Source organism: Pogonomyrmex barbatus, unplaced genomic scaffold, assembly GCF_055798465.1.
Source record: "Pogonomyrmex barbatus isolate J1 unplaced genomic scaffold, ASM5579846v1 scaffold4, whole genome shotgun sequence".
Taxonomy (NCBI): domain Eukaryota; kingdom Metazoa; phylum Arthropoda; class Insecta; order Hymenoptera; family Formicidae; genus Pogonomyrmex; species Pogonomyrmex barbatus.
In genome coordinates this window covers 6,940,860-6,964,026 of record NW_028297138.1, presented here as the reverse complement: position 1 = coordinate 6,964,026, position 23,167 = coordinate 6,940,860, and the positions used below count along the sequence as shown (strand labels likewise).

Below are 23,167 nucleotides of genomic sequence, written 5' to 3'. Positions count from 1 at the left end.
TATAGAAATGTGTTATATAAGATAAGCTAAGAAGATTAAATTATATATCTTAGGGATAACAATTTATATAGTTGGAAATTTTGCAGTAAGCAATTCTTTCCGGTTGAATTAATCAGGGATTAAAACAATGTCTGGTTGAAGTTATCCTTATAACAAATTCAGTCACCCGTATTATATTGGATTAGTGCAACCTAAAAGCTGTTATGCTAACATGAAATTATTGAAATATAAAACGTACATAAACATTCTAAGCAACTATACAAATATATATTCAATTATATTTTTATTATATTATTTAATAAAATATACATCAATAATTTCATCCTAAAAGAAGTTATATTGTGCTACTACGTTCAGATGTTTCATATGTAACAGCCTTTAAGTCTTTAATGCGCACTTGATGTAAGCGGATGACTGAATTCTATTAGATTATGTAGTCATGCAGCTTAGGATTTATTCGAAATTCAAATTATTAGATTAAAAAAGACTATTTCCAACTTATTTTTCTCCAATATAATTTTCCACGTTAATAACGAAATGCAGAAATATGAAATAAGAGTGAACTATAACATATATTTAAAATTTCAAATCTCTTTCAAAAAAAGAAATATAAAAATGCAATATTTTTTAATAGTTTAATCTTTAATCATTTTTACATTTCAATAATTAACATTTTTTTCTATTTGATATATACATAATATGAAATAAAACAATAATTAATAATAATTTTACATTTCAATAAGTTTCTTTATATTCGTGTGATATGTACATAATATAAAATAAAATAATAATTAAGATAAAATTACATCCAAACTATTAAACTATTACAAACTATTAAAAAATGTCTCAAAAATATTTCTAAAACATTTTTAAACATTATGATATCTTTAAAACATTTTATTTTTCGGAAGCTAGAATTAAGGTTAGAATTAAGATAAAAGTCAGCTTAAGTTAGATTACACCGGAGTTTGGTTGAGTTACTCTTGACGTTCTTCGACGCGTTGTCGTTTTGAATTTCGCGCTTTTTAATGTACGCAAGTTCAAACGAGCGCAAACGAGCACAAACGTCAGATGCCCCACCAAACTACGTTGCCACTGACGAACTGTCATCCATACTTACTCATTGTTAATTTCACGGAAATCAACTATCTTACAGTCGTGGAGAGTGTTTCGATGTTTTTGTCGAGATTTCCGAACAGAAGCGACCAATTGATTAATCATTGGATAGACACAAAGTCGCACGATACCAGCACACTGCATCGTCGAGAACGTAAATAGAAAAGTGCGCAGCTGTTCGTTCAATTAAATATTTTATTTTGTACCAAGGTAGGTCGAACATTGGATTGACGATTTATTCTTTCGTCAGGAACGTACTCTAGCTACATCTCCGCGTCCAAATAGCAAAACTTATTCGATAATAAAAAAGAATTCTTGAAATTTAACCTCATTTCATCGAGTTGTCAAAGAGTAATCAAAGATTAAAATTAAGAATACATAGGATATTTACGCCGGCAATTGCTGCTCGTACGTCATAGCTGATATGTGTCATTAATGATGCTTTTAACGAGTAATTTGCATGCTTAGAGACAGATCAGACAGTTATTTGCGTATTGTCTGCTGTGGTCTTGTTTTCAGTTAGATATGATTAAGGTAACCAGATCGCTCGACCAGAAAAAGAATACAGGAGAACTCAGTTAAGCAGGGATAAGATAAAATTAGAAATAAAATTTTGCATAAAATTATCGTTTTTATTATAACGAGTTATTTTATTAATATAGAAACATAGATAATCTCACAAAATGAAACAAACAATATTTACAACAATATTTAGCATTGTATCTAAAACATTTAATAAAATGTAAAATAAAGTAACACTTATATATTCAATGTTATTAAGTTTTTCATATCAAGTTAGTGCAGCTGGTGCATAAAAAAATAGAAAAGAGATACAAAGAATGTTTTTATGAGAGAAGTAAATGTCAAATATATTTGTATTCTTCTTTCTGATTCAGAAAAAATATATATATTCTTTGAAAAAAATGCACATCTGGTCATTAGATATGATAAAGAAATCCCACTGGGTAATAATATCATTTATATCATTTATTGCTGGTAATTTAAAAAAATTTAAAAAGAAATGAAGTTACCATTACTAAAAAAAAGATGTATGTAAAGAAAATATCTTTAATTTTATATATTATCTTATTTAATTGAATGTATGCCCTTCTGTTACAGAATACCAGAATGCCAATTTTATACAGCGTGGTAGCTCGTGGTACAATTATATTGGCGAAACATGCTGCATGTGTTGGAAACTTTGAGGAAGTCACAGCGAAGATCTTAGCAAAGATACCACCAGACAATGACAAACTTACATACTCACAAGGGCCTTATCTTTTTCACTACATATGCGAGAATCGCCTTATTTATATGTGCATTACCGATGATGTATGTGCTAAACTTACTAAAATGTACTTAGCAAACATTAAGATTGAATAACAAAATATAATTTCAGGATTTTCAAAGATCTAGAGCATTCTTGTATCTCAATGAAATCAAGAGAAGATTTTTGGCCGTATACGGACTAGGTGCTCAAACTGCCGTAGCTTATGCCATGAACACAGAATTTGGCCGTGTTTTGGCCAATGAAATGGTAATGATAGATCTGATTATATACTATAAAAAATTATTCTTATATTTATCTCAACATATATTATTCTTTCTTTTTTTTAGAAACATTACAGTGAATCAAAAGATCTTGATAGATTGTCCAAAGTTCATGGCGAATTAGATGAGCTTAAAGATATTATGGTAAAAAATATTGACAATATAGCTATGCGTGGCGAGCGGTTGGAACTGCTTGTGAATAAAACGGAAAATTTGTCTGCCAACGTATGTAAAACTGTGTTTATAATTGATATTATTAATTATTAAATATCACAAAATTTAATTTTTTTAATTTTTTGCAATAATTTCTCGTCAGGAAAAGGGAATAATCGATGTCATATTTGATTATTGATTTATTAAAAGAGAAAATTTAATTGTGATTTTAAACCATTGTGTTGCAAATCTGTTAAAAAATAACATGTTAATATAAGAGCTGTTATCTTGAGTTTTATATATATATATATATATATAAAATATATAAATATATATATTTTTTTAATAATATATTTTGTGTGTGTGTGTGTGTGTGCACGCGCGCGCGCGCGCGCGCAAAAAAGAAATTATTAAGGATTTAAAATCCTGCCTATTGAGTAATGTCATCTATTACATTCTATTACTTAATATATTATATTAATTAATTATATTAATTTAATTTTTTTTATTCTAGTCTGTGACATTCAGGAAAACAAGTAGAAACCTAGCGCGCTCTTTATTTTGGAAGAATGTCAAAATCTATGTTATTGTAGGCGCAATTTTAATTGTGAGTCTGTTATAATCAATTTCGAATATTCTTTTTAATTTCTATTGCAATCTAAAGTTGTCCATCTTTATTATTGCAGGTTGTAATATATGTAATTGTTTCTATAACATGCGGAGGACTGGCTTGGCAAAAATGTGTTGGAAATTAATGCATAATATATGTATAATAACGTGTTCAAACGCTGATAACTACGGATGGGAGAAAAAAAAATTCGCAGAAATGTAGGATGAGACTGATGAAAATTGTTAAATCCGCGTGATTATGTTAGATACACAACTCTATTGTTAACAATTTAGTTTTACATGATATGATAAGAGCTTGTACTAATACATGTATATATATATATATATATATATACGTCTGCAATATTTATCCTAATGCTTGTATTATGATTATTATTACAAGAAATGTAACACGATTTATACTCTATGGACAAAATGTGTATATATATATATATATATATATATAAAAAATCTATTTTATTTTTTACACCAGAATATGCACCTTCATATCTTATTTTAAAAAGGCAAAAACTTTTCCTTGTTCAAGTCCTACATGTTTTTACGTTTTGCCATTCCTAATCTTACAAAATGAATATATTTTAAGCTGTATAAAATGAGATATGATGGCTTATCGTAATATCTCCGATATTCTATACATTGGAAAAGGACATCGGAGAGAGAGAGAGAGGGGGGGGGGGGAGAGCGAGAACATTTATGTAGAGATATACACAAAAAAATGGATATTAATTTTCAAGAAAAATAAATTCCTGCTATTATGTATATATTTTGGGAGTTCTCCAGTTTCTTTTGGAAAATCGACACGGTATCGACGGAACGTCATCCAGATCTTACGCCTCCGAGGGTCCATTCTTTCGCTACAGAGCGTGCGCCGCGATGCAACGACGTCGTTCGGCGCAGCGGCGTGCGACGGGTGGCGGCGACGTGGCGCGGGCGCTCTCCCATCGCGAAGCCCGGGCCATCGCAGCAGCCCGGCAGCTCTCGCGGGATGTCGATGTCTCGCGCGGCGCGCCCTTCGGGAGGTGCCGAAGTGTCTCCGTATCTTGTACACACGCGCTACGATTGATCGCGCTCCATCCCCCCCCAGCAGCATCGAAATTTTGAGGAAAACGATCCTTCCGTTTACGTCGTCCCGTCCTCCCCAACTTCAACTCGCTCAACAAGTTTTACAACCCCTTCTTTCCCGGTGAATTCGAAGAGAAAAAGAAAATAAAAAGAAAAGGATCAAAAGGTCAACAGGTCGGTAATGGGAAAAGGGAGGGAAAGAGGGAGAGAAAAAAATCGAAAAGTTTAATCGAGCAACGCGCGTTTTTCGGATTCGTCTCTCTCTCTCTCTCTCTCTCTCTCTCTCTCTCTCTCTCCCCTGGGATGGGGTAGAGGGAAGAGGGATAGCGGCATAAGAAGCTCGCGGGAAAACGCGCGGCCCGTACACATCCCGAGAGAGACGAGCCGCTTTCAGGTACGCGTGTGCGTGTGAAACAGCGCGTTGGTGCGTGTGTTTACAACCTGTGGGTGGTGCGGCAGCGGCAGCGGCGGCGTTAGGCACCGATTACGCGATATGGATTCGTGGTGGACACGGGTGGAGGCGGAAGACGGCAGATGACGGGAAACGCGGCCGAGCCCGGCGAGAGGAGGCGCCGAACGAAAGTGAAAACGGAGGACTGCACGGTGCGCACTGTGATGGGAGGATGCGTCGCCCTCGGGAGAACGACGACGAAGGGTGCTGGGAAGATGAACGCCGGAAGGCGACGAATGCCTTGAGCTCTCCCCGTAAGTGCGTTTCTTTCCCTTTCGCCGCCTTCCTTCGAATGAGACGCGCGGAAGTCGCGGCGTTCGGCGGTTGGAGGGAAAAGCTGATAAATCGACGGACTTTCACTTTGCGTTAAATAAAACAAAATTTTGCAATTCGATTTCCGCTCTCATCGAAATTGCGTTTAATCAAAATGGATTGTTAATTATTTATACGTGGCTGTGAATTATTTATTTCGTGAAATGTAAGACGATAAGTCGCAAAATCGATCGAACGATATGTAGACTATTCTTGAAATAGATGGGCAAAATTTGGTAAATTTATTTTTGAGCCAAGATCTGGAACTGGCTTCCATTTATAAAGAAATTATTATATTATGACCTCAATGGCTCTCATAGCTGAAGTAATTCAAAATGGGAGGCAAAATTTTTGCCAAAATTAAGTTTCAGAGTTAATCAATAATTAAGCTTTGTTAGTTAAGTTTAGTTAAGCTTAGTTTAAATTTATATTAATTTTACTTTAATAAAATTGAAATTTTTCATATAAATCAGAAGACGGTTTCCACCGGTTTTCTAAATAACGTGCTAATATCAAGTAGCTGTGTTTTTTTTTCATGTTTTGACGTGACTCGATAGCTCTCGGCCTATCATTTACCGATCATTTATTTATTTTTCATCCCGTTGCGTGCTTTATTGCGTGCATCTAGCAACGAGAGACGTATAGTTTAGATAAAACATCGCGAACGCGACATCGCCGGCGCAAAAAGGCAATGAACTGCTTCGCAGCATGAACGGTGGAATGGAAAATACGCTACCTTTCGCCGCACGCGACGGAAGCAACGGAAAATCGTTGCCGCGGAATTCTGGGAAAATAACAACTGCACCACTGTACCAGCGATAATATTAATACTGCTGCTTATAGAATCTCCGTATCGATTCTAAACGTAATCCTCCTTGCCTCGTTACAGTTGCTTTACAACCCTTGCCCGTTGTTTTGATTATGTTATAACATCCATATAAATTATTTCATTCAGATACGAAAGCTATCACCCTTGTATCCCCTTGTTTGACTTTGATTAATCAATTTATTCGGTTATTTATCAAAACCGCTTCTCATTAAGAATTTATTTTTTACTCCACGAGAAAGCTCTATAATTAAACAATATGAATTTTTTAATATCGTGAGAAATCAATGATCTTAATTATTGATATGATATTCAAAAATTTGTAAGAGCGATTCATGAAATTCTTGATATCTAAAATATGATATTCAAAAGTATGTAAGAATAATGCATGAAATCCTTGAATAATAATTCATAATCGTATTACTCCGTGTGCCACGAAATTCTTTACTCCACAAAAAAACCTATAAAGAAACAATATGAATTTTTTAATATCGCGAGAAATCAATAATCTTAATTATTACGAATTATTCAAAAATGTATAAGAGTAGTTCATGAAATCTTTAAATAACAATTTGTGATCAATAATATTCCGTATGCCACAAAATTTTTTATTCCACAAACAAATCTGTAATAAAACGAGATGAATTTTTTAACATCGTGAGAAATCAATAATCTAAATTATTATGATACCCAAAAATATGTAGGAGTGGTTCATAAATCCTTAAATAATAATTCATGCTCAGTAATATTCCGTGTGCCACGAAATTTTTTACTCCGCAAAAAAATCTATAATAAAATTATGAATTTTTTTAACATCGCGAGAAATTAATAATTTTAATTATTATGATATATCCAAAATTATGTAGGAGTGGTTTGTGAAATTCTTGAATAATAATTCGGTAATCGGTACTATTTCGTATTCCACGAAATAATCTATGTTACTGTGGTCGATCCGAAACATAGGCGGCTGACCCCACGTTTTACTTCTGCTGTGCCCAGTGTTTCCCTAATGCGCGCAGGGAGTCATTTTGATGGAGAAATATTCGATGCCACGTATACCGGCCATAAAGCGTTCGACGAACGGGAGGGTCCGTCGTGGAATGGCGTTAGGGACGAGCTTGGAACAGGAAGAATGTTCATTGACGTTAGAACCCCCCCGTGTCCTGGCAAGGAAGCGTTTCGCTATCTTCGCTCTGAATCATTCGTAGGACGACAAATGTTCCGCGGGGCATTGTCTTCTCTCGCGTGTAAGCGAATAAATTGAACTGTTCGATATGATTTTGGCAGATGAAATTTAGCCAATCATAGCCAATCATTTACATTTCGCGCGAAATTCTTCGTCGATATTTAATTAACAAATGTAAAAGTGAAGAATCATTCTTCAATTTCCTCGCTGTCAAAGTAGGAAATGCGACAATGGTGGATTACATTGTAATCGGCTCGAATTTCGAGGGCTTTTGAGTAACTTTCGCGAGAGTAATTATGTATTCTGCGTGTACAAGCAGCGTCTTACAGTGGAGTGTCTTGTTACTTCGACCAACAACAATCCTGCGTGCAGGGAGTTCGCCTATAAAACTTAGAAACAACATGACTAAGCGCCTAAGTACATAAGTCTGTTTCTCCTAAGATAAACTGTAACTTCGTACGATATACATTTTCGCAAGCTATACTCATCGCGTCAATGCATATTAATTAACCTGCCGATAAAATTTACAAGGGTCCGCTTCTTACCGCTTATATTATTAAAATGTAATTTCTGTGCGCGGCGCACGAAACTCGCAGTTATCGATTCCGCGGCCGCTAGGCAATCGTCGTATATATATAATTATGTTTTTACAGTTTCGATTGAGAAATTATCACCACTGCTGCGAACGGGATAATTAACTTGAAGAGAGCCAGATTTAATTTCCTATCTGGCGTAATTAGTTTCTTACAAAGTACGTCGCCGCACCGTCTCCTCGCCTTACGTAATTAAGGACATCGAAGATTGTTGTTTTCGAGATTGCCCCGCAGTTGGACGAAGTTTCTCTCAGCGTAAAACACCTGTGATAAATATCGTCGAAAGGACGTCATAGCCTCGTGTTATGTCGACGTCAAAACACAATATTCCATTTATTTGATTTAAAAGACATGATTACTGAAAAGAATAAGTGATTTTCTCTCGTAACTGAAGAAGTAAGAAAAAAAAAAAACTATAAAAATTTTACAAATTTCATTGATAAATTTGCATCTCATTTATTTACACTTGACATGACAGAATCTTTGAAGCGAATGCAGCTTTATGATGACATGTACAAGTTTGAGGGGAGGGTTTTAAAGAGCAATTCCCAGCAACAACCCCGGAGATCCTTCTCCCGTCGACTAATAACCGGGATAAGCGTCGAAATGAAAATCATAGCTTCCCGGCGTGCGCTCGCGCGATCGTCTCTTTCGCGAAGGGGTAAAGAGGAGCGCTTTTGATATCCGGGGTTGTCGTTGAAGACGAGAGACACGCGCGTTCACCGACTCCTTTCACTGGAATATTTTCACATCGCGCGGTCGAGAGTCACCCTCTCGCTTCTTCTCGCACGAAAGGCAGGTGAAGGAGGCGCGGTGAGGCGATCTGTCTCTCAAGGGCCGATTCTTTCAGGCTGCAAACCCGGTGGATTGTGTGCGCAAGGACCCACCCTCTTTAGAATTCCCCGTCCGTAGAGGAGCTCGTGTCGAAGACAAAGACGAGGGGGTCGGCGCGCGAGAGAGGGTGAAAGGAGCGAGGAGAGGCGCGAGGGAGAGTTCGGGGGACTTCCCGAGAGGTGCGGTTGAGCCTGAGGGGAAGGTGAAAAAGCGAGAGGGAGATAAGGAGATAAGGAAGATGGGCGAGAGCTCGCCGGATCTCAGCCTCCGGCTACGCCAGGGCAGCTCCGACTCCAGAGACTCCTTTTACATGGACTTCGCGCAGGTACGGAAGGAGGAAAGACGAAGAGTCCTGTAGATTAAAAATCATCTGTCTTGAGTAACCGAGGGTAATTACCCGGAAAGATTTCGAATGGCGTGACGTAAATCACGGGACTGCCAAAATTTTCCGATTCACCAGTTCACGTTATGACGAATAACGACGGAAAAGTGACGGACAACACTATTTACTGAATGTTTCTTCTCTTTAGCACGTTTTTGAAATTCGCCTTTATAGAATTGTGAAATCTCAATGTAGTATACATCTCCGAGTATGAAAGTATATGATATTAAAACACAACACATACACATATGCAGAAAGTTCAATAATTACTCCTTTATTTTCGACAATTGATAAAGAGTGACAGATAATAATTTTTGGGACGCGAATGTCAGAATTTGATAAATTTCTATTAAGTCATGCTCGTGATATTTTCAACTCTGTATTTGACCCTTCTAAAATCGGATTAAAGCGCAGCGATGTGTCACTGATATGTCACACCACTAAAGCTCCGAAAGACGAATTCAATATTCTCAGTGGGATAATTAAAAATTTGTAAAATTTGTAAAATTGATCATCCTGCAACTAAATCATTTACTATTCGATTAAAAACTTGTACCTATCAAATATTTATTCCGTTCACATGTCATTTCACGTTATTGGCAAACGTTATGCTTTTTTATTGCTGTCAGTTTACCGATATTACGTTTAAACGAATCCTTTTAATTTCATTAAAGTATATATCGACTGCAATTTATTCGTGCGGAAGATATTCCGATATATCCTAAAAAATATCATTTTCTGTGAAAAATGATTTTTGAGAGAAAACTGAAAACTAAAAACGAAACGCATATTTACATCATATATCAATTACGGTATATTTCCTGACTTTATTCCGCAGGGTATCGATTCCGATATCGAGGAAGTGACGCGGCCAGGCGATAATAATTCTGATCCTATGCTGGAAAATCACCTAGAGGAGAACGGGAACGACCTACCGCCGATCGAGGACATTACGACGATCCCTGAGGAGGCCTCGGAAGAATTGAGGGAGGAGGAGGAGGCGGCCGCATTGGAGGCCGCGCTTCGAACGCCAGACGGTGGCACGATTAGCACGGAAATCGAGAAACCGTCGGCCGCGACGATCACGCAGGAGTGAGTACAGAAAGTGCCTTTACCTCTCTGAGATGTCGACCCATAATGTGCGCCGCTTGAGACTTGCGCCTCGTTCACTTTCCCTCTTCGCTAATTTTCGCCGATCGTTAACGATTCACGCGCGGCGTGCCTTGGCTGAAGCCACTTGACTGGAAAAGCTGGAACAGGAAGTGGGTAAACAGAACGAATAAGTGGCATTCGCGACCTCACAGCAAAATAAATTTTCCAAACTGGTGAATGTCCAATCACCAGTTTTTAATTTTAGCTTTATAACTGACTAATTCGAAAGTAAAAATGATGAAAAATTATTAATGATTAATATAAATAATAATGTACAAAATTATTAATTAATTATTATAATTCAATTTTATATAAGTGAGATTGTTGTTGAGAAACGGCAAGCAGTTTGCCATTGATTTGACCATTTTGTATCGATTGTTGCCGCTTTGTATCCACCACCGCAACGTAAATTACAGCCTCCCCTAAAGAGCCGACGTTTCTCCACGTCTCTTCATTGGAGTGACCAACGCCGGCGGTCCTGACGGGCGGCATTAATCACCGTCTGCGATTAACGCGCATTTCCCTCGTTTCCCAGCGTGTACGACCCAGCGTACTTCGTACACCGTCGGCAATTAAACTTGATCGTGAAAAATGCCTCCGCGATTTCGTAGGAACACGCCGATTTCCTCCGCGCCATCAATCCCACATTCACATCATTCAAATGCGAATCTCTTTGAGTTCTGACAAACGCGAGGAACTGTCTCGACGCAATTTTTTTTTTTTATTCACATTTACAATTGCCAATATTATAGCGCAAGCACATGTAGACGCGTGACACGGTTTAGAAGTACCTATGTAATATTATTAGGTCATTTTACGTCATATGAAATAAAACTTTTATTTACAATTGCAATTTCAAACAGAGGAGAATTTATCTGTCTGTATGTTATTGTCGCGAACTGAAAGGAAAACGCGCGCAGTTTCCCATACGACGTCTCGCACAATAATGCGGGTCTTTGTTCGTGCATTGGCTTTTACACGTTGTTCGCCGCGATGTCTCGAATGGAACCGATTTACCGGCCCGAATGCCAAGTCCCTCTCGAATTCCAACGTGCAGGAGCGGTATCTGGTTTGCGCGCGTATTCGGTCCATCCGCGGAACTCGATTACTTCCGCCGGATATCGAACGCGAATTCGCGTGCATTCGGAACGACCGTCGGCGTCAGAGTTAATATTGACCTGTCACTCGGTTATGGTTTACGTTCGATCTCCGTGCCTTCCCTTTCGCTTCCGGCTCGACCTTCGGAGAGGTCTTCTAACCACCCCTCTTTCCTTCTAAATCTCCATTCCCCGAATCCTCCAATCTATCAGAAAAGCAGCTTATTCCCTCGATTTACATGCAGATTCAATCAGCGTAGACATGTACTCAAGACGATATCGACAGCGCGAGAAGTTCATGTCACTTTGTATATTTGCAGTTTCTAAGACGGCGTCAATATATAATTAATTTAAAAATGAGAGTACAGCCTGATGCAAAGATTGAAATTATTATATCCTGCAAAAAATGCAATCGTGCACGCCTCGTTTCGTTCGGGGATAAAAAATTTTCTGGTCATACCAGAAGTGTCGTACGATGGAAAATTTATATTCCACAATCTTCCGACGAAGGAGCATCTCTCTTTTTCGTTGAATTTGTCGTCTTGATGGGAAAATGGTGGGAGCGGTGGGTCGAGGAAGTGCCGTCAGATATTTTCCAGTAAATGTACGAAGGCCGATCTCGGAGGCAGACGAAATAAAAATCGAAACGTGAATATTAGAGTACGGTATTTTCACGTATCTTAGAGATGATATTCACTGTGCACTTTTCTAAAATCTCTTAAAACGAAAAAACGGTATTATTAGTTTTTCAACTCGGTTTTCTCAAAATTGCATGTAAAGACATTTTTTGCTTTTGATTTAAGCAAAAATGTTTTTACATGAGAAAACCGAGTTGAAAAAAAATATATAAGTTGTTATAATAATATAATATTTTATATATATAAAATATTATTGTAATAATTAATAGCTTCCCTATATTAAGAGAAAAAAAAATAGTTCTGACTAACCAACTATATTTATGATAATTATAACATCTAAGCATCTGCAACTAGTTTTTCAAACTAATAAGAACGAAATAGTATTGAATACAATAAAAGTATAATCATGGTGACAATATATGTGAATTATTGAGTGAAATAGCGACTTAACTATAATTACGTTGTTATATAGATTTTATACAAATGGAATATTACATTTTTTTCAGTTTAGACAAATATTTTTGTGAAGCAGAATGCCACAATATCATTGATATAAATTGAAAAAAATACATACTGACAACAATAGCATACAATATATTAGTTTATCTAATAATTTACTACAAATGATTAATATTACTACTATACTTATTATTACTATATTTTCATGGTTTCATATAATTTGTTGACTGTTTTTATTATAACTTTACTATATATAATTGTGGCGCTACTTATATACAAATTTCTAGTCGCTGATACGACTCTTTTCTCCGAGTGTAACACCTATTGTTCGTAAAATCCTGCTTTGCATCTAACACACGTTGCCAATTTTTTTCCCCCGTTTTCCTGTTAATCTCCGTTTTCCCAACCCGAACTCTTTCCCTCTCGAATTCCGACACGTAACCGAGACAAAGCGATCAGCTGGCGCACTGGCGATGTAACGGCGGTGTTACGCCGCTGCAAATTTGATATACCGCTAACGAGCTCGCTATCAAACGGTCGCATATCCAGGCAGGGAGACAGAGAGAAATGATACGCGAAGAGAAGGATCGATAGATACAATGGTCAGGGAGCCGGTCTGCCCCAGTTAGGGCCTCAGTTTGTGATGCGGGGTCCGTGAGTGCCGTGTCACGAGCCGGGGAGGGCCGTGATAGTGTCATCCGTTGGTGAGGGCCGTTCATGAGGGCCAACGTACCACCGAGACGATCGAGGAAAGCGCGAGTCAAGGTCACGGGTATGCTCATCAAGGAGACGTCGCTCAGGTATCACGATTTCGCCGCCCTGCGTTTGATCGTATCGATCGCTAGAAAAAGGTTTTCTCCGAGCTTGTACCTATACACGTTGCGCGTACATTTGGCGAGATTTAATTAAACGCTGATATTGCTTCAAGGTAGAAACTATGTTATATGAATGCGACTATTTTGTTACTTTTTTATTACAAGAAAAAACGGGGAGCTTTTGTATAAAAAATTTACCGTTGCGTGAGATAGGATAAATTGGAAAACGCACTAGAAGGAGACGGGATGTGAGGGATAGTAAGTGACGAACAACGAAATGACAAGTGATGGAATCGATGTTTTTCCATTCGACAGGCGTCTCGGAAGCGTAATTCCCATCGTAATATGCGGAAAGTGATGGAAATGAAAGGCTAGCGAGCTGGAATTTCCGAGGCACAAAGTTCAAAGGGACCGCGCGAGAAGTCCCTGAGTTTCTGAATAAGAGATGTACTTTGACAATGGGGCTGCGTGGCAATTGAATTCAAATGAAATACCTCTGACGCTCTTACAGAACGCGGAGAATTTCTCTCGGAAAATCGCATCGACATGCGATAGATTATGTACATAACAATGAAAAAATGCAACTCGTTTTTCGAAAAAATCCGAAAGGTACGTCTATCCAGCAATTTTGCAAATACGAAAACGCGTGTCTTTATAAAAAAAACCAGCTTTAAAGAAAATTTTTGTGGAAGAGAAAGAACATTGATGTTACAATCATTCTTTCACTCTCCTTCGTTTCTGACTTTAAAAAGTCTGAATAGTTTCTAGATTCAATTAAATTAGAAGATAAATGATGTTTGATCGAAGCATAGGACATCGATCAATTCATGCGCACCGAACTTTATCGTCATCTCTAAACAAATGAAAATTGCGAAAGAAACCAGGTCAGCGTCGTGTCAAAGTCCGCTGAAAGGAACCTTAATAAATGATATAATAAATCCGGCCGAGAAAAGTTACGAAAAAAAAAGAGAAAAGATACTGAGAAACGAGATGCCGCGACGGAGGATGGCGATGGATGGAGGATGGATAGCGTAAGGGCAGGAGATTTCCACGAAAGGGTGGGCAACGCGCTGGCGTTCTCAAGCCCTTCGCAACGAGGGACGACACTCGACCACTGAATCAACCCTCTCAGTGCCCTCTTGTCCTATCCGTTTTTCCCTCGGCCAACGACATCCTCTCTCGCTCCAACGCTTCACAACGCTACGTGATTATTTCAAAAAGCTCGGAGGCAAGAGACGAGCTTCCGTCCTCCTCTTCTCGTTGCCTTCGTATCGCGCCAAAGCCACATTTTCGCTGCTAAAAAATATTTTTTACACCGTTCCGCATGCAAAACGAGAGAGAGCCAGATTCCTTTTCTTACTTTCTTCCCGACATCGTAAGAATCAACGATGCATCAGATCGTTCATCTCCTAAAATAAAAATCCCAAAACAACGTTGCATCCCTTGTGAAACATCAAAGTGCCTAATTTCTATGATAATGCTTGTGATGGTAAACGAATCAGGCGCATAGACTGTTTTTAAACGGTCTTTGTGATAAAAATTTGAAGAAATTTAAATTAGAATTTACATCAAATTAGAAGCTAAATTAGAATAACACAGAGACTAAGAAGATAAAAAAATATAGATATAATAATTAAAAAAAAAATAATTTTTATATATGAGTAATATCAGTTCGTTTAAAATAACCATAATATAATCCTTCCTTTTAGATTTTATTAATACAGAATTTCATAAGATATTATTTTATAACAATTTAATGAATATATTTAATGTCACGTATTAATAATTTTTACATATTTGTAAAATAAAAAATATATACGTATGCAAAGAGCGAGAAAAGCACGCTTTATCGCGTATCGGATTAAGTACCTTAGTTACGACTATTATTAGATAAATGACTCGTGTTAGAAAGTCAACGCTACGTCATTTAATGATACTCACAAAGCCATCAGCACTAGTCGGTCTCTTCCTGCAGCCAGTGTCAATGTAATGTGTCAAACATTATGGCACCGGGTTGACCTTAAATCAAACGGGCACGTGGATTTATATAAAAATCGTCTATAATAGAGTGGATATAGATTTACATGTATTTATCTTTTAGATACATATATTTTTTTTTATTTCTTTTTATATCTATCTTATATCTTTATAAAGCCATATATGTATATAGCGAATATAAGTAATTAACTACCGACGCAGCTAATTAAAAAGAATAAAATATCATGAGAAAATATAAATGTAGAATTAAAGTTGTACTAAATGGATTCGTCGCTAATGCAAGAATAAAGCCATTTTGTTAAAAAAATAATCGAAACTTATCGAGCGAATTAATTAATTAAAATGGCTAATGGCAATTGCTGCGAAAGGCGTGGTTATAAAGTTGCTGGCAATTTCCACGAGCCATCACATAAAATGCATAAAAAATGAAGGCAGACACATTTCACAAGTTTACTTGAAAGTAAATTTTTTTCTCACTTAAATACCAAAGTGTGTAGCGCTTATATAAAATAAATTATGTCCTTAAATTTATATCTTTCCAACTTTAGAATGCGTACCTCGCTAATTACATACAATAAATTAAATATGACTATTTGAATCTCAATTCAATTTATCACAGTTCTAAAATCTTCTTTTATTCAAAAGAAAATGATAGTCATCGCGAAAGCTGAACAGATAAAATAATTTACAAAAACGATTAGAAAATCAAAGCAGATTTCCGAGATAGAATTTTTTTTACATTATACATACACACACACACACACACACACACACACACACACACACACACACACACACACACATACACTCTTCTCTCTAGCGTAGACATAAATCGATCATCTGGCAAGATATTTTTATCTCAACGAGGAAATATACGTACAGAGCACGAACGACGATCTTAAAAATAAAAAAGTCCCAACTTCGGGGAGCAGAATGGATAATAATATAAAAAAATATATTTTAATAGATACGAAATAATAATAGACATGTTCCGTATAGCTGGCCAGGACTGCCGGTTGCGCTGCCGTCACCAGCCTCACCATCGGCGGTAATCGTTTCGCCGGAAACGCTGTCTAGACACAGCAGCAGCTCACCTTCTCGCATTCACCGGCCACCCCAGTTCGCGTTGGCCCTGCCATGCTCCTCACAACCGATTCCGGCGGTCTGCTATCCGGCGCCGACCTTCCTCGAGGTCACCGACGAGCGGAAGTGGAAGAACCTTGGATGGTGAGTAGCGGATCAAACGTTTCGCCATCGTATCGAGGTCGACGTACCGACTTCTAATCTCAGCGTTTCTCCTGGCATTTCGCGTCCGACGGAAATCCTCCGAATTTTCAACAAATAAACGTTATGCGCAGTTATAACAAGAAGATTAATAAACAGAAAATTACAATTTTTAGCTTTTATGTAATGGTAAAAATATGATGAATGATTTATCTAACAGAAGAGTGCATATAGTAATTTTACGCGTGATAAATTTTACACGTAACGACTTTGTATGTAGTAATGCGATTAGATATCATTAATATCATTAATTGGATTATTAAACGCAGAAATTTGCAATTTGTTAATTACTGGATCTGTAGCGATATTCATTAATATATCTACATTATTTTAAGTAAAGGACCGATTTTAAAATTAAAATTACAGCACTTACTTGTTTACAGAATTATCAATTTAAATAATTATTTATTTGCTTACATAATCTGACAAAATCATGTGAGGAACTTTGAGATGTTACAGTTTTGTATAAATCGATTTTGTTGCAAATCATGCGTCGTCAAGAGAGACTTCGCGACTTGAATTCATTTTCGTTGTCCGATATACGCCAAGGGGGGGGGGGGGGGGAAATGCCAATCACCACGGAAATTTCACGTGATCCTCCAGGTTATCCTGACCGACGTCTGTACCGCAATTACCGGCACTTTATGAATCAAACACACGCGTACAGGCGACCAAGCGATTACTCGTAATTGAGCCAATTCTTACGGGGGTGGATGTATTTGCGGCCAATGGTACCTCCGCTGTATGTAATGTTACACGATGATGTGCATCGAGCTAACGATCCATCATTCGCGCGGCTGCCCTCAATCTCTCCCGTTTTCAATGATTCCTTCGAGAAAAGACGTTTTTATCCGGGTCAGGGCCGAGAAAGGGGATTTATCCGCACGCAAACTTTCGTGCCGTCGTTATGAAAACGTCGTTGCGACTCTTTTAATTCTCCTCGATTAAAATGAATAATAACAATTGTCACGGCGATAAACGAGACTCACGTCTGGATTGATTTGTACGCGCGTGTACAGCGAGAGAATTATTAGTCCATTCGACACGGTTCACCGATTTAAATTCCCCTTTGCCGATGAAAAGGCCGGTGTGGCGGATTTTATAGACGAGCGGATTTATATAAAATTCCTCATCGATGTATCTCGAGTGAAGAGATCCATTTGATACCCGGCAAGTGGAGTGACGCTGAGGAGAAACGCGCGCGTGATTCCTCAAAGTACGGCCGGAGATGGATCTATTTCCTCGCGCGAGGATTTAATCCGCTCGCGACGCGGATCCGCTGCTTTCGTTCAGCTTCAATTTCCGTTTTCTGCTGCAGCGACGCCCTGGCGACCACTCTGAGCGCGCTGTACGGGAAACTTCTGGTCGTGATGGGGATCGCCTTTCCCATGGCGGAAGTAATATCCACGTACATACCGCCGTCATTCTACGAGGCTTTCTACCTTTACCTCTACTTCGGCAGCATGATCTTCCTCGTGTACATGTACGCCATGTTGTTTACGGACAACAAGACGAAACCAAGTGAGTTCAGAAACACTGTAAAGAATTTACCTCGTTCGATCGTCGTCCCTATCCGCCGTCGTGATGAATATTTCCAGTCCAGTAGGAAATATCGATTTCATGCTCTTACGTGCAAAGCGACGAAAAGCATGCTCCGTGAGATTTACGCGCAAAAGTATCTACTTTAAAGCTTCCCGTGGCCGAACCGCCGCCGAGTCGCTTTGGCAATCGCAGCCTTACATACCGATCAATCTACATTCATGGTGACGCAATGTTTTATATATATATATATATATATATATATATATATCTCATCACGACGACCTCGCTCCGTTCCTCGTCGAAATTCCTCTCTCGGTCGGCAGCGATCGCCAAAACGGAAACGGGTCACCGGAGGCGGCGCGAATTTCATGTGAAATGACAGGCGATCGTTGCCGTAATAATCGCCGTAATAACCGTTGCCTGACGTAATTAACCCGTCCCGTTTCGCATAAATCGCAAACTCGCGGAGCAGAGAAGCAGAAGGACGTGTGCGATCTGGACTCGTCGAGATCGTCGAGCGGCGCCGGCGGCGACAGCGACGCGCCTGAGACCGGATGCCCGCACATGAATCCGGTACGTCCGGTCCAGCACTATGGCAGCTTCTATCTGCGAATGGGCGCCGTGGCGTTCGGCATCGGCTCGATGATCTACTCGGGGCTGGAGTTCGGCCAGTACTTCGAGCTGGAGCAGAACACCAAGTGCCACAACATCATGCTGGCCCTCACGCCCGCCACGAGGATGGCCTTCATCTTCATCCAGATGTACTTCATATTCCTGAACAATGAGGTGAGTGGGCGCCGAGTGTGAATGACACGTACGCATTCCCACGACTCCGTAACCTTACTCTTAATGAGTCCCTCATCGTTTATGAAGTTTCATTTTATATATACGACGAAAATATCAAGGATCACCGTTTGTGATCCTTGTTGACTTTTTAATTTCCGAACGCTGTATGTCTTTATGGTCGAGTCTTAAATTAAAACTGTTGTTGAAACAAAGTCTATGTGAAATTAATTAGAAAAAAATGGAATTGTAATATGGACGATAAAGCTTATAAGAAGATTAAATGTATATAGGAAGTTGCTATATTGATTTCTTGAGAATCGCTCGAACACATATTGTATTGGAAAACCTCGATGGTGTAACCCTCGATGGGAAATCTGCTGATGGAAGTATCGAGCTAACACAAGCTCGACGGTTACGGGGTTAATGAAACAGAAGGGTGAACAACCCTAAGAGCAATAGTAGAACGTGACTATCCGAGCGTTCTACTGCCTCGTTGATGTAACATACTACCCGTTTCTTTCTATTTCTAATATTAATTCTCAACAAATTAAACTTTTATCGCGGCTCATCTAAAATCTAAAACGATTAAAAAAAATTTATATCCAAAAAAAATTGTTGATGAAAAAATTGTGTACTTTCATACAATTTGTTTCTTTCCTTTGTCGTTAAAATCGACCATATGTGTGTATAATAAATAAAAACACAGAAATAAATATTTAATTAAAAAAACAAGTTATAATATTTATTATATTTTATTATAAATTTTGTTATTTTATTATATTAATTACCAAATATATAATTTTGCTATGTTAACATAAATATACACATCTATAAAAAGAGACATAAAGGTAAAATGATATATTTGATATTAATATTAATAAGATTGCCTTTCATATTCTAGCAAATGAAGGTTTATCGTCATCGCGTCGTGGCACGTTTCGGATTAATGCATATGATCGGCACGAATCTATCAGTCTGGCTGAATGTTCTTGTGCAAGAAACAAAACACGAGATCCTCACATTTTATAATCCGGAAAACAACTCCCTCAGGATCTCTCACAGACTAGGTAAACGCGCGTCGTCAAAACACAATATTCCATCACAATTTTATAAGCCATCTAACTTTTGAATTTTTAGGCACGAAAGGAGGACTTCATCTCGGTGGTCACATCCATTCTCATCACGGAGAACACGTGAGACTGCCGCGCGGTCTCAAAGGACCCCATCACATGTTCGAATGCAGAAGGACGAATATAATGGGATCATTGGTACAAGACGCCAGTCCCTTTCTCTTCCCGTGCACGATAGAATATAGCCTAATCTGCGCGGCTATTTTATACGTAATGTGGAAAAACATATCGAAAGCCGGATTTACGCAACCCACGATGCCACCGCATCATCACGCACACGCCTACAGGTATAATGACAATATATTCGTCTATGGCCTATAGTAATAATACACGCCCACAGCTGCGGCAACAATACATGCTTACGGAAGTACGCAAATGACAACCTTTAGTTTACGAACTAATTCCGTTGTCGCGTAGCCTATGGAAAAGTCGATTGCGCATAATATTCTATTCGCGGAGCAACGCGATAATAAAATGTCACTACACAACACACACGTTACGCTCAGTCGCGAATTCGCAAAGAACGTATTCTTCAAAGAACGAATTCTCATTATTATTCGCAGGAAATCGCCTCACCATTATAGCGTAGACTGCGCCCGCGCGCACAAAGGCCTCTTCGTGGGTATTCTAATTCTGGTGCTGACCATAATCTCCCTGATCCTCTTCTTCGTCCTCATCTCGCGGCCTGAGCTGGTCAGCCTCGCCGTGACCGAGGTGAACATCTGCGAGCTGACGCTCTACGGGATGTCGACCCTGGCGACGCTGGTCGGCATGTTTCAAATGCGCAAACTACGCTACGACGGCGGCAGAAATCTGGAGCTGGACAATATTCTCCTGGTGGCCGCTCAGACCGGCATGTTCATCTATTCCACGTTCACCATCATCGGCGGTCACTTCACCTTGCAGAAACACACGGTCCTCGTGCTGGTCACCGCTCTGGCCAGCGTCGTCCAGACCACTTGTCAGACCATCTTCATTCTGGACGCGTCCAGACGCACGGTCGCCACCGCCGAGCAGATACGCAGAAAGCCGGGCAGAGAGATTGTGACGTTCCTCCTGGTGACGAATCTGGCCATGTGGGCGATCAACACGCTGGAGAAGTCACGAGCGGAGTCGCACCCGGTACAGCTGCACTTCTATGGCTTATGGGCGTGGACGATCATCACCCATGTCTCGATGCCGCTGGCGATCTTCTACAGGTTCCACAGCACCGTGTGCCTGTGCGAGGTGTGGAAGCGGGCCTATAAGGTGAAACCGACCTACATGTGACGCAAGGGGTCCCGTGAGATCGTATGGAAGACCGGTGGGATCCCGTCGCGGCCCAAGAGTCAACTGTCGAGGCTTGACGCCATCGCGGAGAACGATCCGGCGTACTTCATATGATCGAGAAAGACGTCGAGTCGCGACGGAGATTGTCGAATCGCGCGACTGGCGCGAAAACCATCTTGGAGAGCGGCGTTATAAGTAGACATCGATATCTTTAGACGGGCAGAACTTTTCTAGGCGTCCGGATCCACGATTAATACGCGTTAATACATACATGACAGTTCATACACACAGTAATTTGTATCAATTTCAGGGTATTTCGGAAAGCTAACGGTATATAAAAGCAAACAGATTTGGAGACTCGACAACGGTGTCTCGATATTATATACGTAATCTGATTACAATTAGAGAAGAAGACTTTCGGCACAAAAATGCTCATAGAGACTAATTGTCCCATAAACATAGGTTACTTCGTCATTTATCGACGGTCAGTGTTCTAGCTAGCCTTGTACGAATAAATGTTGGCGATTTCCATAGAGTTTACACAGCGCCATTGTGTAAGTCTAATATTATTTTCCAAAATGGATCATTGTCCCACCGAGAAGTATCATTATGGCTCACGTTAAAAAGAATAACTTTATCAAGGTGCAAAAATCATCTTCAGAAATGAGCGTATTGAAATCTTATCGATTATAGGCCAATATATCGAAGCACTATATTATATACATTGCCTCCTTGATCCCTAGTCGATTACTTTTTAGAGATTTCGACGATTAAATAATCCTTTTATCCACCAGCGATACCTGTAAATAGCCATTTGCGGCTTCATCGCGCTATAAAATCGACACAAAGAGGGGAGATTTACAAATCGCACAAGCACGCTTATCAGAATCGCAATGCTCACGCGACAAAAGGGACATTACACGTGCGCATTGACGCTTGCCATTATCACAACTTTTGCCCCACAGCGATAATCCTGCGGAACAAAAATAATAGAACAAAGTCACGGTACAGGAAAGGAGAATTTCATTCGATAAAGGAAGGTTCCATCGCGATAGCAATGGATAAACGATCTCGTTATTCGCACTCTGTTTCACAATAACCGTGCGAATCGATAGGAGATAAGAACAGCATTTATCTGTTACATGAAACAATATTTTTGGAAAGTGAACTGGAAATAATCAATTGTACGTCAGATGATCAGACTTGGTCAGGCATAACCTGCAGAGATCTCCTGCCGAGATGAAATTCACTGATAGATGTTGAATCGATGCCTGTTACATACATTTTAACATTTTTCTCTTATAGATATTGAAATAGACATTTCATTAGTTCAATCGACCAAAAGGAACGATTCGACATAAAGTCACGGAGAAACATTGATCTTTATTACATATTTCAACTGTAACGCTCTCGCTTAAATATCAGAACGCATGATTCTGTAGGCGACAAAATGTCCATTTGTTAGACGTAGAGAGGATTAGATTTTTCTTAGAACCAATCTGGTCGAAGCGTAGGGTCTTCGATCAATACGGGAACAATGAATCTTCTACGTTCGATAAATTTTTCTACTCATTTCGAGTGACGGAGCGAGTGTTCGGGAAAGAGCTAAATTTCCTCTTTCTAAAGACTGAAACGTACGTCAGGAGAATGGTCAGAGCACTAAGCACAAATCCACTACGAGCCGATAGAACCGATAGTCCTGTAGTCCGAATATATATGGTGCTTGCAAAGCACTTGGACAGTTTCACGGATATCCGTCTTCCACGTAGTACAAAACTGCAATTTAAACCACAATTGTCGCGTCCATGCGGACATGGTTCGAGAGGTAAAATAAAAGCGACGAGAGAATTAGATTACGAGTATGTTCAATAGTGCAAACAGCAAAGATCTTAGCCTAAAGT

The 23,167-nt window shown here is 39.1% G+C and overlaps 2 protein-coding genes across 4 annotated transcripts; both read left to right on the top strand.

The window, feature by feature from the left end:
• Window positions 1-1,058: 1,058 nt before the first annotated feature.
• Vamp7 (vesicle-associated membrane protein 7) lies at window positions 1,059-3,924 on the top strand. Its single transcript, XM_089081318.1, has 6 exons — window positions 1,059-1,326; window positions 2,236-2,448; window positions 2,516-2,653; window positions 2,734-2,892; window positions 3,335-3,427; window positions 3,507-3,924. The coding sequence occupies exons 2-6, from the start codon at window positions 2,245-2,247 to the stop codon at window positions 3,573-3,575; spliced, it is 663 nt and encodes a 220-aa protein (XP_088937444.1). The 5' UTR covers window positions 1,059-1,326; window positions 2,236-2,244; the 3' UTR covers window positions 3,576-3,924.
• A 426-nt stretch (window positions 3,925-4,350) lies between these two features.
• On the top strand, window positions 4,351-22,871 carry LOC105428314 (proton channel OtopLc). Of its 3 annotated transcripts, XM_089081315.1 has the most exons (10): window positions 4,351-4,686; window positions 4,907-5,217; window positions 8,731-9,039; window positions 9,935-10,188; window positions 16,255-16,482; window positions 17,858-18,060; window positions 18,554-18,867; window positions 19,769-19,934; window positions 20,005-20,284; window positions 20,561-22,871. In XM_089081315.1, the coding sequence occupies exons 3-10, from the start codon at window positions 8,953-8,955 to the stop codon at window positions 21,264-21,266; spliced, it is 2,238 nt and encodes a 745-aa protein (XP_088937441.1). In that variant the 5' UTR covers window positions 4,351-4,686; window positions 4,907-5,217; window positions 8,731-8,952; the 3' UTR covers window positions 21,267-22,871. The 3 variants fall into 3 exon arrangements, with proteins under 3 accessions (XP_088937441.1, XP_088937442.1, XP_011638854.1); XM_089081316.1 differs by lacking the exon at window positions 8,731-9,039 and having other exon boundaries at window positions 4,351-5,217; XM_011640552.3 differs by lacking the exons at window positions 4,351-4,686; window positions 4,907-5,217; window positions 8,731-9,039; window positions 9,935-10,188 and adding an exon at window positions 12,812-13,242.
• The last annotated feature ends 296 nt before the right edge of the window (window positions 22,872-23,167 follow it).